Raw genomic sequence first — 14,655 nt, forward strand, 5'->3', positions numbered from 1 at the left:
GTGTCACTAAACACAAGTGGGGCACAGACTCACTGGACAGGCTGTTAACACAGTTTTGCACAGTTAGTCACATCAGCTGCGTTAGAAATTCTCTAAAAAAAACACAAGATATCGAGCTCAGTGACTCAAATTCATAGATACTTTTTCATCCATCAGTAAGGACCTGCATGACCTCTGCTTATGTGCTTCTAAATTAAGATAAAACTAAACTCTTAGAAACATAATGTCTGGCCAGATACTTAATCTGGATGACAGTACCCTGGTCTCCAGTAACACTGTGAGGAATCTTGGCATTGTTTTCACCAGGATATGTCCTTCAGTGTGCATATCAAGCAAATATGTAGAAGTGCTTGCTGGACTCCTGTAATAGTACGTATCTGCTTGTTTACTTGTGGTTCCTAAGGTATTTAAAAGTAGAATAGGAGGCAGAGCCTTCAGCTTTCAGGCCTCTCTTTTGTGGAACCAGCTCCCAGTTTGGATTTGGTAGACAGACATCCTCTCTACTTTTAAGATTATTTTAAATCTTAAAAGTAGTTTAGTTTAAAATGTTACATTTTGACAAAGCATATACTTGGACTCTGAATCCAGGGTCACCTGTCTGCTCTCGGCTGCTTTTTTTCATTCACCATACACACATCTGCATTAATTATTGGTTATTATTAATCTAAAGTTTTCTTACACACCATGTCTTTTGTCCAAATTCCTTTCCTTCATACCCAACAGCAGATGGCTGACTCTCCCTGGTTCTGCTGGAGGTTTCTTCTTCTAAAAGGCAGTTCGCTCTTCCCACTGTCAAATGCTTGCTCACGGGGATCCTTTGATTGTTGGGGTTTCTCTGTGTAATTGTAGGGTCTTTCCCTTGCAAAATAAAGTGCCTTAAGGCAACTGCTGTTGTGATTTGGTGCTATATAAATAAAACAATTAAAGGAGATGAAACACAGCTGACTGAAGCAATTACAGCTGGTGTTCGGTGTTCAGCACTTACCTCTTAATCAAAGTGACTATGTCACCAATGATTTTCCAGAACTTTTTGTGTGTTAAAAAAATACACCCTCAACACCCTTTGATATGCGATGAAGGTGTAAATCAGCTGCTGACACCAAAGTCTTTTTTTAAAGGCTGTAAAGTTGCATTTTAACACTGATGTCTTTGACTCACTTTTGGAAACAGCAGGCATTTCTGGATCTGCAGTTTTTGATATTTCCAACATGTTGTAATTTCTGAGCCTCTACTTATCCTTCCTGGGTGGAAGCCAGAGGGCTAAATCGTGTTTTTTTTTTTTCTTCTTCCAAATATTAACATTTTACCATGTTTTGTAAGGATTGTGGGGCTAGGTGGACTGGAAATGTAAATTAACTGGCTTAAACAATATTGTGTTTTTGTGTTCAGACCACACAAAGGATTTTACAATACAAGCCACATTCACAACCCAAATGCTCGCCCACACACACATTCAGAACTTTATTGATTGCACTGTAAAACCTTTATTTGTCTCACACATCCATACCTACAGCTAATTTAGAATCACCAATCACCTAGCATGTCCGTCTTTGGAAGTAAGCCAATTTTGTTTTTTTGTTGTTTTTTTGTAAACACACCATTCAAATGTTTTTTTTATTTACATACTGGTCTGGATAATTCTGAATTTGGTGAATGCAACCATGCACACAGAAAACCTTTACAATGCCCTTCATTATCACATCATACAATATGCAACTATGTGCTTAGCAAGTTACAAACAGAGCTTTATACCATATGAAGACACATTTTTGGACACTTTAAACAGCCTTGCACTACACAAGGTTTTGATCTGTGTACACGTTCTTTCCTTAAAAGTTGAAATATCAACCAGCTGAAATCCAATCAATATCTACGTATGAATTTACATAACATATAAATCACACAACAAATGGGATTGTTTAGAGTATGTACACACAACTACATTTACAATAATACAATTTGTGAAAACCTAAAAAGGTGTTGGTGTCATCATCTTTATAACAAACTGCACTTAATATAACAAAGCACAAAGTGTATAATAAAAAGTAACTTTTCGGTTGACTCGAAAATCGTACAATGATTCTGTTTTACACGTTTCAAGTATCTGAAGAACATGATCGCAGAGTTTTACCAACCTCAACAGGCAATAACACGATAGAAAAGATGCTAAATATCTGAACTTTCTGCGACCAAGCAGGTCTTTGAAATGCTGTGGCAAGAAAAAGGACCTTTCAGACAAAGCTGTGCTATAGAACAGTAGCCGGTAATTAAAACGAAAAACAACTCACATTTGACCAGCAAAATTAGCGGTAAACTGACTTTTGGTGTTATGCTGTGGGCCTATATCAGATTGAAAGAAATCTGCATTAGAACCAATTCAATTTTGACAAATAAAATTTGTATTTTATGTACATTTTTTAAATCTCCAACCAAAAGAAATCTACCGCTTGTTTCTTCTTCTTTTTTTCTGATCAAAACAGTCACAAAATGCACCCCTGGCCACATGTTTTCACCATTAAGCAACTAAAAAAGCAATGGCTTGTGGTTAAAGGATCAAAGCAAAGCAAAAGCGGGCTCCCTAAATAAAGGAACAATCCTCTCTCCGGGAAGAAATGAAGTGAGCGTGGGCCTGTCAGCGGTGCGGCTGGAAGGCTGCCAGTGCTGTTAGGTGGAGGACATTTCCATGGTGAGTAGGTACATGCACACTTTAGAGTAATAAGGTGATGGAGTGAGATGGAAGCTGAGAGGACTGGGGATGTGCTGCTGGGATCCACCCACGAGAACAGGTTCGGTCCTTTTATTAACGGACAGCCGAGTGAGAGAAACCCACTGTTCTGCAGACGCATGATTTGGGGGGATTTTGTTTACACGACGGCTGAGGGGTTTAGGGAGGGATCTGTGAGTGCCCAGGCAGAGAGAGAGAGAGCGGGGAGAGGGGGGGTCACAACAGAGTCCGTTCTCTTTGAGATGAGTTTCTCTCTTGTTTACTTTCTGCCTCGCCCTGTTCTGTCAGTCAAAGTCTCCTCAGATTGTGCTCCTCTGTGCAGGAGCCTTTCCTCAAGGTTATGTCGTCCACGGCCATCTCTCCGCTCCTGCCTCGCCCGCGCTCCCCCTTCAGGATCACCTGATGAACAGCAGTAAAATGAGGCACACTGAGGTATTCTTACATAGGAACAGGAACATAAAGTATGAACATTAAATGATGTTAGATGTTTAAATATTTTTACTTTATGAGAGACTCATTATTTTTTTATATTTATTGTTATACTTACACTTTCCAGGCCTGTGCCCCATAATGTGATCTGGGTGTGTCTCCAGCCATTTCCACCTGTTCGACCCCAGACTGCTGGACTGTACTGCTTTCCCTTCTTCACAAACACTTGGAGCATTCCCACATGGTGACCTGCCAGCTTGTGCCGGAATGACAAGCACAGATTGCCGTCATTCCAGGGAGGGATAAGGGGGAGGACCAGCCGCGCTCCTCGTCCAGTCCTCTTGTTTCCTGCTTCGGGTATCGTTAGGTAGCGTCCACCTGCGGATGCAAGTCACAGATTTTAAGTCAGTGATGACATGGTAATCTAAATTTTCACAAAAAAAAAAAGAAGTAAAGACTGAGTTGTGTTGATAAGATTAAGCTGCATGAGCTTTCTGTGAGAAGGCTGTACTCTGAAACTACTTAATAAAATAATCAATGTTTGTGGCTTTGCCGTTTTTTTTCTAAATGTCATGTTGTTTATCACCTATATCACCATCAGTCTGTACACAGTGCAGAAAAATATATAAGCAAGAATCAGGGATTTGGTTTGAATGCACTTCAATTGAGCCAAACAAAGTTGAAAGACAGATCTGAGAGAAAATTTGTTGAAACAGACCAGAAGAACTAAAATGACCAAAAAAATGGACAAAACTCTCTTTCCTTTAGCTTTGTTTTTGGGATGCATGTGCATTTTTACTGCCACAGAAACTGGTTTCTATTTCACCATGTATACCATCACACATACCTGTCATTTAAAAACATTTTTATTGGCGTTATTTTCTAGAATCCCGATGCAAACTTCTGATGACAATGTTTCCCTAGTGGTTTCTAGAAAGCCACATTGTGTTTTCCTGTCACTTTATTGCTGTCACTTGAAGAATAGTAAAAAGAAATATACACACCAGCCAATTCAATAGGTACACTTTCGAAACTGCTTGTTAACACAAATATCTAATCAACCAATCAATGGCAGTGACTCAGTGCTTTAAGGCATGTAGACATAGTCAATATGATCTGCTGAAGTTCAAACTGAGGATCAGAATCTGGGTCCAAGGACTTGCTTGTTAGGACTATATGATTAGCAAAGATCTCCTTCACATACTGCTACACTACGCTTGAAAGTGCATTATGGTTTTCTGATAAGGCTCCATCTGTCAACCAGTGGCTACAGTCTGTGATATGTATTGTGCCAATGGGAGCCTTCTCTACAGCACTTAAGGACAAACCTTTCCTTTTCTATCGCACATGGGACCCTTTTTTGGCCCATCTGGACACTCCTTCTGCTCAGAGGTTGAAATCGGGCTTACGGGATTTAGCCTGGCAACAAAGGGACAATTGTTAACCTTTTTCATTGTCTATTACTATTGCTGTTGGGTTTTTCTTTCTACCTCCCAGGTCCTGCTATACATGTAGATGCATCTTTGTCCTGTATATGTATATGCTGGTGACTGCTGTTTTCCTGCTTTGCAATTAAAAGTTCAATAATAAAAAAAACAATAAAAAAAACTGAGGATCAGAATGAGGAAGAAATGAGATTTAAGTGATTTTAAACGAGGCATTTTGTTGATGCCATATTTGCTGCTCTTGGCTGCATGTTATTTACTGTACTGGGATATTTCTCCACAACCATCTCTCGGGTTTACAGAGAATGGTCTGAATAAAATCAAAACACATGAGAGTGGCAGTTCTCTGTGTAAAGTAAAGCTCTATTGATGTCATAGATGACATGAGAATGGCCAGACTCAGACGGTATAGCAACTCAAGTCATATCAAAATAACGCAAAGGTCATCTCTGAACGCACAACATGTGGAACATTGAAGTAGATGTACTACAGGAAACCGAGGCTACAATTCCCAAGGGCTCATTCGAATTGGACAATAGAAGACTGGAAAAATGTCGCTTAACTCTCCATTTCTGCTGTGACATTTAGACCAGCGGTCCCCGACCCCCGGGCCTCGGACTGGTACCGGTCAGTGAGTCGTTTGGTACCGGGCCGCGAGAGTTGAGGCTCAGGTGTGAAATGTATAGTTTTCAGGGTTTTTATTGGTTTTCAGTGTTATTTTGTTATCGTTTTTAATCGTTAACACGGTTTTCCTTGGTCTTTTCACGTGTGTTATGAATAAATCTTCTTTTTTTCGGTACCGGTACTAGTTTTATTTTGTTGTATTTATCCGCGACACCTTAAAGGCCGGTCCGTGAAAATATTGTCGGGCATAAACCGGTCCGTGGCGCAAAAACGGTTGGGGACCGCTGATTTAGACGATAATGTCAGAATTTGGCTGAACATCCATCCATGCTTTCAAACATGAAAGCATGGATGCTGTGTTGTATCAATGGTTCAGGCTCGGTGTGATGGTGTGATGGTCTGAGGGACAGTTTCTGGTAACACCATGAGCCTCAGGCTTCCTGTTGCTGTTGCTGACCATGTCTGTGACTACAATGTGCTCATCTTCTAATGTCAATCAATCAGTCAAGGCTTTATTCACCACGTGCAGGTTGCCCTGCAGTGAAACACGCCATGTCACGAAGCTCAAATGATTTCTGTTTTTTGAACATGACATTGAGTTCACTGTACTCAAATGGCCTCTACAGTCACCTGATCTCGATCCAATAGAGCACCTTTGGGATGTGTTGGAACAAGAGATTCACATCATCGATGTGTAGCCAAAAAACTGCATCAACTGTGCAATGCTGTCATGTTTTTGTAGTGTACTTGTTTTTGTTTTCCTGTAATTGTGGTTAATTTATCATTTAAAACAAACATGGTATATAAACATAACTGATACTTATGTTTCTGTGCATCAAAATCTCCAAAATACATATACAGTATATAGATACTAGACAAACCCTTGACCCATTTATGTTTCTTTCCCTCAAAATACATGTAGTGGCCCTGGCAACTAGATGTATTTTGGAGATTTTAATTTATGCATTAGTTAGTGATAGTTGAGCTACAGTTTTAAAAATTTAAAGGCGATAGAGCCTCTGAGTATTAGCTGATTAATGCTGATGTATTTTGCTTATACAGCATGTATGGCTGGTGTTAACTGCAGGGGGTGTATTAAGTATCTGCAGGCCCACAGAAGCTTTCTGCATAAATTATGAGCGCTCTCCAAATCTATGCCAATCCTCTAATGGGCATGAGTGTTTGCCCGTGGCTGTCGATCAAAGTACTTAAAGGGATGAACAGTAAATATTTACATGCTTCATAACACACTGGGGATTTTGCAAAAAACTAGGCAGACACACACACACTCACACATATATGTACAGTATAGCTAAGCGATTATTTAAGTGTTCTGATTAACATTAGTAGCACAGAGAGGTTACTGCAAATTGAAATGTTGTCCATTAAAAGGAATTTCTCTAAGTCAGCACTTAGCTTATGATTCATTCTAAATGATTGGTCAGGGTCTGGGGAAAGAAAAAACCTTTATTGCCTTTGTGAAGGAGCTCGGACTTTAGCTGAAATGAGGCCTCATTCGGAATGTCTGAAAACACTAATAACTGCAAGACTAAACGATTTGCCAAAGGAAACCAAACCTAGTTAAACAGTTCCAGTACACTGCACCTTTAAGCCTTCTCACTACCCGTAGAGAGTCCTCTTAACATAATTCACTATGTCTTCTCCTCGTCTGAACCCACAAAGTAACGGTGTTGTATTCCTATTTAATGTGAGCCACAGGTATCCCTGATGGGTCACGTAATCTACTTTCTCATTTGCATCGCTTTGCAGAGTGAAGCGCTAATCTCCAGAGGAGACAAACGACTTCCCTGGAGTGATTTCACCTTGACCTGTAATTGAGTAGAAGCTACTTAGATTGCCAGAGTGTGAGTTTGCGCGTGTGAAGCAGCACGGCTCGTGTTATTTCTAGTTCCTGCCAATAAAACAAACACTTTGCCGTATTACAAACGTGTGACTGAGGAGAATCAAGTTGCCCTTCAATTACCTGATGGATCAGGCGTCGTCTCCCAGTGCAGGTCCCCGTCTTTGTCCCTGATCCAGCCACAAAGACCATCATCAAAGGAGCAGCTCAGATACCCCGACTCTGAATAGAAGAAAAAAAACACACACTTTTCAGAGAAGTGGAGAATGCACACACTTGCACGAGGCGTCAGTCTGCTCTTTGTAATGCTTCACAGTAACCTTGCTTTTTTTTGCCTCTAACTTCCCCAGGAGCGAGAGGACTGGCGAAGCTTCTTCTGATGAACAAGATGATACAATAAAAGCGTAAAAATTTGTTGTAATGTTGTAATCTCTCTGAAGAGATCTGATGCACTGGAGAAAAATGAATTGGAAATGGAGCTGCACAAATTACGAGCAGAAGTGCATTCATCTATAAAAATAAGAGAAAAATATCATAAATATTTACATGAGCTGCAGGAACTGCTGATGTCATTGTGTTTGTAAGTGAACACAAAGACTACTGTTTGCATGCCTTGCATTGTAATTAAAATACATCGTGGTTACAACACAGCTGTAATATTCAGTGACTGATGATTTCTAAGATCCCAGTGATGATGCCCAGACAATAACATTAAGGCAACACAGGCAAAGCAGCTGCTGTAGCATGCAGGCGCTGCGGTACAAATTGGTTCGATGAAAATAACATCCATCATTTTGTCCCTGAAACAGAATTTCCAAGAAGAAAGAAAAAAAAAATGCCAGTTCATTTTCTGAGCCAATGAAAACGCTCTGTGCCTGTGACACGGCGTATCAAATGATACACCCAAACCACAATAAACACACAACTAAATCATTAGGCAATCTTTGCTGCATACCATTGACATCAATAAATCACATTGAGCAAACATGACAGGAGAAGCCATCTCCTCACAAAAGCTTGTTGTTGTGGGAACCTCCTTAATAACTCAAGTATTACGAAGGTTTTGGGCGAAGCTGTGATGTGCTTCAAAATGGTCAATTCATCATTCAAGCAGTCAAGCAATCAAGCTGGCGTAATGCAAAAAGTGGGAAAAGTCTTGCACCGCTTTCTGGGCTGCGAGCCATTATTTAAACCGAAACGACCAGATGTCATGTGTCACCCCCTGGTGAAGGCCCTATCAAAACACATCTGGTCACTGTAATACCTTCACCCTCTGCAGCAGCACTGCGGGAGATGATTGTCAGTTTCATTTTGGTCATGGTAAATGCGGCTCGTCCATCATCATTCGAGCTCAATGAGCGGGGCTCTTGCTGATTGTCTCTGTCAAATGTGTTTTGTTTACCTGGGTCATCCTTGGCTTCGTCTGCCGTGTTGCCGAGCTCAATGTCAAAGTCAATGTCGAGGACTGTGTTGCCACTGGGGTTCCGGGGGACTGAGAGGAAAGAGACAGAGAAACAGAGACAAAGGCTTAGATAAAGGATTAACAAAGGTATTATGTTTGTTCACTAACGTCTGCCTGTGGCTGTTATATCCCTTTGTTTCATTACTCAAAGATTTTACACGGCGAAATCAATGTCATGGCTTAGCACCTCCATAACCAATGTCAGTCACAATTAATAACAGGCAAGACTCCAGAGACTGGAATACCTGAGAAAAACCTGTAGCAACACTAGAGGTCTAATGTGAGTCATAAAGAGGAAAAGGAAGATGGCTCATCTGATGCAACATCTGAGCAAATGTTACGGCTGCACACCTAGCAGCTTCAGTACACGAACGTACACGAGGTACACGGCCTCTCCTTAAATAGCCTCTTTCCTTGTCCGATGGTGTCACCCTGACCAAAATATCACAGACTGAGCCGAGTCATTAAAGGTCAAGTGTGCGCCGGAGAAAAAAAACCCATGTTTTTTTTAGTGAGCAATGTTTTGACCTTTTTGTTCTGTTAGAATGATCACTGTCTGATTTTAAAATGCCTTTTGAAAATGGTTGAAAATGTCAAAAATATATAAAGTACAGAGACATCCTTATTTTGATATATACTGGGTTTGCACTTGTCAGTGGAATTTAATGAGACAAATTATCAATTAAAATATTCTTAGCCCTCCAGGCTGCTTCGTGTGCGTTTGCTATGAATGAACTGTAACCTGCACTTGAACTGTCAAGCCCCCCCCCCAGAGTCCTTAATGTGTGCCCCTTCCCACTCTACACTGAAAGGGCTCCTGCACATGCTGGGTCACGACCACCTGGCAGACTGTGATGTAGTCTGTCAGTCGTAGGAATCTGAGAGTGTGGAGATCACACACACATAAACACACCAGTCTCTCGAGCAATCCCAGGCATCCTGTCTCAGAGCGACGCTGAAAAACTAGTTCATGCATTTATTACTTCCAGGCTGGACTACTGTAATTCATTATTATCAGGATGTCCAAAAAACTCACTGAAAGGCCTTCAGCTAATCCAAAATGCTGCAGCAAGAGTCCTGACAGGGACTAGAAAGAGAGAGCAGATTTCTCCTGTTTTGGCTTCCCTTCATTGGCTTCCTGTTAAATCCAGAATTGAATTCAAAATCCTGCTCCTCACATACAAGGTCTTAAATAATCAGGCCCCATCTTATCTTAATGAGCTTGTAGTACCATATCACCCTATTAGAGCACTTCGCTCTCGCTCTGCAGGCCTACTTGTTGTTCCTAGAGTATTTAAAAGTAGAATGGGAGGCAGAGCCTTCAGTTTTCAGGCCCCTCTTCTGTGGAACCAGCTTCCAGTTTGGATTCGGGAGACAGACACTATCTCTACTTTCAAGATTAGGCTTAAAACTTTCCTTTTTGCTAAAGCATATAGTTAGGGCTGGACCAGGTGACCCTGAATCCTCCCTTAGTTATGCTGCAATAGACGTAGGCTGCCGGGGGATACCCATGATGCATTGAGTTTTTCCTTTCCAGTCACCTTTCTCACTCACTATGTATTAACAGACCTCTCTGCATTGAATCATATCTTTTATTAATCTGTCTCTCTTCCACAGCATGTCTTTTATCCTGTTTTCCTTCTCTCACCCCAACCGGTCGCAGCAGATGGCCGCCCCTCCCTGAGCCTGGTTCTGCTGGAGGTTTCTTCCTGTTAAAAGGGAGTTTTTCCTTCCAACTGTCGCCAAAGTGCTTGCTCATAGGGGGTCATATGATTGTTGGGTTTTTCTCTGTATCTATGAAGCGCCTTGAGGTGACTTTTGTTGTGATTTGGCGCTATATAAATAAAATTTAATTGAATAATTAATTAATCCAGGTCTCTCTGTGTGTCTGTGCTTTTAAGGAACAAGCATCCCTATGAATTTGGTTGTAGAGTATATACCTATGAGTGATGTAAAAAAGAAAGGGCATTGTCTTTCAGCTCTAAGGTTTAACATATCACGCTCTTACTGCTTCCAGTATCTATCTATCTATCTATCTATCTATCTATCTATCTATCTATCTATCTATCTATCTATCTATCTATCTATCTATCTATCTATCTAACAACTAAGGATGTCTTTGTAATGTGGGGTAGAGGGGGGAGAAAAACATGTAAACAATAATTTGAAATATGCTGTGATGTTTGACTCTTGACCTTGTGTGTGTGTGCGTGTTTGTGTGTGTGTGTGTGTGTTTCAAGCCAGTTATTTGGTAGTAAAAGCTGCAGAGTTGATATTCTACATTCTGCCCAATTGCCGAGCAAAAAGTAAAGAAAGAAAGAGTTTAAGGTTTAGAGACAAGTGCAGTGTACTTATTCCTTTCTAGACACCGTGTAGCTGCATCTTTTAACCGGCAGGTTAAACATCGCACTTCATCATCCATCCATCACTGTCGCTCAGTGAAAGCCTCACATCTCTGCAGCTTGCATTCAGAGATTAAGAGCCTTATTTAAGCCTAATTTACAAGAATTCCTGACACAATTCACGGCATGTTTATATTCTGCAAAATATGTTTATTGGAGTTCTTGCTGACTTCGATGGAGGTAGAAGTGGCAGGCAACAACATTAACATGAAGAGGGGGAAGCAGCGAGACACAGCTAGCCTGCCTCTCTCTGTAGTTAAACAAATGTGACTATTAGCATTTCAAAAGTTTACTAATTGGCAGTTCTGGCACTATGTCTTTAAACCTTATCCAGACAGAGTCATAACAATTTGTTGTTTTATAGGCATTTGTGTAGCATTATCATCATTATTTGGCTGGAAGCCGACTTCATGGTGTTTTGCCAAGCAAACAGCAGAGATGCTACGCAGGACAAGCTGTCGTTGTAGTAAAAACCAAAGACACTGTCATTTTTTTTCTTTTACATTCCGCTTCTAACACACGTCGATAACAAAAATGCACAATTCAGATAAGCGTATCACTTCATCTCAGCCTCTGCTCCTTATCTTACTGTGAGGTGATCACAGCTTTCACATTTTTCCTTAATGATTAAAAGGTTATAGAGACGAGGTTTTCAAAAACAGATTCCGCTCACTTCACGGGTCAAGACCCAAAGGAATCTGTGAAAACCTTTGAATTAGTTCCGACTGAAACGCACACCTGCACTCGAGAAGCAGCTGAAGTATTCTTCACGCCACGGGGCTCTTCTTCATTTTCATCCCTATTTCCGTCTAATTATTTGAATAATCACTCAGTGATGTCTCTCCTCCCCTCCTTCCCTCTCTCTCTCATCTGATTCAAGCCATCCTCGGCAAGCTCTGATTTCTAGAGCTGCTCTGCCGTAGTGCGGACTATTAGATTGATGTCTCCCTCAAGCAGGGCAGACAGGTGTTAAGGTAATCTTCTCTCCTCTTCCCTTTTTCTAATTATGTGATGCCATCTGGCAAGGTGAATAGGAACCACAGTATCTCACCTCTTATTCTGTACTTAGTTTCTCGGCATACATATTTTTGAGGGAGAACAGCTTAATGCCGAGTTTTCAGTAAACACTGTAATTTGCTGTGGCTACAAGCAAGCAAAACGCCAAAAGAGAGACACTTCTTGGAAATAAGCTTTATCGGGTCTTTGATACACAGACAGTATTTGTTAGTGGGATCAACTCGTTGCTGCTTTTTTTGTCTTATCGTTGGATTTACTGAGCACTGTCAACAAAATACAAAATTCCAACCAGCCCTATCATGTAGCTCGAGAGAGAAAACCGCCCGTTTCATCTGTTACATAAAAACGAGGATCGTGATTTCAGCCCTGAACTGCATATTTCAGACTTAACAGTGGGCGAGTTTTCTCATTAAGAAACAATTCACAGTTCTGAAAAGGTGCAGCACACGATTGGCCTGATTAGCTCCTTTGTTAAAGCCAAAAAAAAGCAGTCTTACCACCTAACATTATTTATAATTCATTCTGTTATTTGGTTTGATTGAGAATGTGATTCATTTTGAAGGTAATTGGTGTCAGAGTTTGATGCTTGGCCGAGAGCACTGCGTGACATGTGAATAACAAACGGTCTGGCTAAGTTTGTGTTTGTCACTTGAAGCCAAAAAGATAATTACCTTGAGAAGAGAAAGACATTCCTTCTCTCACTGTACAGCTTTGTGACACTGAGCTCATAATACTTCATTTTCTTGCAAAAAAAATTGGACATTATTTCCATACAATAGCTGCATTTTGAAGGTGGGTGTAGCTCTATTCAAATGGAAATCACTGTGAATTCGCCTATATAGGAGACTTAAAGGGAGCGTTCGTGCCAGAATCAAATTTACATATTTTACCTCTGGTGTGTAGTGCGTTTTATCGATCTTCTTTTCCCAGAAATTATAAACTGTTTACTCAAGAAAAAAAGCAAGTGGCATGTAGTTTGACTGTTGAAGATGAGGCAGGGGATTTCTTTAAAACTGAAAACTGGCTGCCACTACAGGCTAGCTGGAAAACACATTAAGGTGACCAGATCCCAATAAAGTGAATGTGGAGCAAACACTGTGTTTGTGTGGGACAAAGTGGGACACGTCAACAACACTGAGAGGTTTTCTGAAATGTTCATATCCAATTTTAAACTAAAAATACACTAAACTGCGCAGGTCACTGGGTTGTCATTTAGCAAATACAGGACAAATATACAGTGATCATAAAAGGAAGCTTCAGTTTGTTCTTATAGACTCGTGCAATAGTCTTTATATACTCCTGTGTTCTCTTTTATTTCACTGTTATTTCAGCAGCTCTTCTGTTTGGATGTATCTATAGATAGGATGACACTTTAAGCAATTTTTATCCAATTATGACCCACACAGCCTGCGTCACCACACAACATATCTTCCGCCTGTGGGAAATGGCAAACTACCTTTAACAAAAACAGACAAAACCGCTTTTTTTGCAGCACCTTCTGTCATATTCAAGAAAATCTACAAAGTTTGTGACTTTTTTGGGGACTTTTAACTTTACCTTCTTCTTCTGACTATAATAAGAAGTGTTTTCTTCATACAGACTGCGTAAAAGTGCATGTCCCGCAGAACTAGTCAAAATATGGCACATTGTCCAAAATGTGGGAAGGGGGGGAAACAGTGGGTAACAAACTCCCGCTCCAGTGTATCTTAACTGGTCTTGAAAGTGACCTCTGAGTTTTGAGTTGAACCATTTTGAAGACTTTGCAAATGGAAACTTTGAGATTCAAATTTGCTGACATATCTGAGCTAACAAAGCTGGAAGATGAACTTTATACACCAGCTGCCAGCTGCTGTTTATGGTAATATATGAAATCTGGATGTGCGAATGCAACAACTTAACCCCTTAATGCCAAGTGGATCGCATTTGATACGTGAGTTTTTGTCGCATTTGATACGTGAGTTTTTGTCGCATTTGATACGTGAGTTTTTGTCGCATTTAATACGTGAGTTTTTGTTTTAGAGTTTTGAGTTTTTGAGACATCTACATCATCAGTGTAATTTTCCCCCCTGAAAAAAATAAATAAATTGCACAGTACATTTTTAAACAATACACTGCAAAAACTAAAACTAATTAAATTTTTTTTTAAAACACACCAGATGTAGCAAATGTGATACAAATTAAAAGATAATTCATGCAGATGTTATTAAGACCCATGGTGTAAATGAACAGTTCAGCTATAAGGAAACCAAAAGAAAACAGGGTTCATTTCATAATCACAAAGCTGAAGCTGTAAATGTAAATGCACAGGTGCTTATAGAGCGCTGTTCTGAACTGAGCACTCAAAGCACTTTTCATTACAAGAGTACCCAATCATACACAATATATTCACACAGAGCTTTATTCTGTGTCTGAGCCCCATGTCTCACATTCATGCACTCACATACTGATTAATGCTTATCTTGACCAAGGGTGCTTTAATATACAGACAGGAGGAACCCGGGCATCAAACCACTGACCTTACAATTGCAGGAGAACACGTTGAATCGTCCTGAGCCACAACCCCAAGGTAACAAACAAGGCTTTCCTACATGTTCAGAGCAGTTAAAGCTGTTCCATCCCCCCAAAAAATACATTTATAAGAACAACGTGTAGTTCTATAGCTGCTATGTGAAAGACTGCATCACCTGTAT

General features: G+C 40.4%; 1 protein-coding gene across 4 annotated transcripts in view; it reads right to left on the minus strand.

Annotated features, from left to right (window-relative positions):
* Positions 1-1,460: 1,460 nt before the first annotated feature.
* The window catches only part of npnta (nephronectin a), a 56,735-nt gene continuing 43,540 nt past the window's right edge, over positions 1,461-14,655 (minus strand). For all 4 annotated transcript variants that reach the window (XM_086295561.1, XM_086295559.1, XM_086295560.1 and 1 more), the window contains 4 exons: positions 8,487-8,576; positions 7,208-7,306; positions 3,273-3,532; positions 1,461-3,124 (listed from right to left, as the gene is read on the minus strand). In XM_086295561.1, the coding sequence (XP_086151687.1) occupies positions 3,014-3,124; positions 3,273-3,532; positions 7,208-7,306; positions 8,487-8,576 (560 nt within the window). In that variant the 3' untranslated portion in view covers positions 1,461-3,013. The remainder of the gene's footprint in view (positions 3,125-3,272; positions 3,533-7,207; positions 7,307-8,486; positions 8,577-14,655) is intronic.

This window comes from Aulonocara sp. 'chitande type north' Nkhata Bay, linkage group LG6, assembly GCF_057382095.1.
Source record: "Aulonocara sp. 'chitande type north' Nkhata Bay isolate Kocher_YH1m ecotype deep benthic linkage group LG6, A_spYH_male_GT1.1, whole genome shotgun sequence".
Taxonomy (NCBI): domain Eukaryota; kingdom Metazoa; phylum Chordata; class Actinopteri; order Cichliformes; family Cichlidae; genus Aulonocara; species Aulonocara sp. 'chitande type north' Nkhata Bay.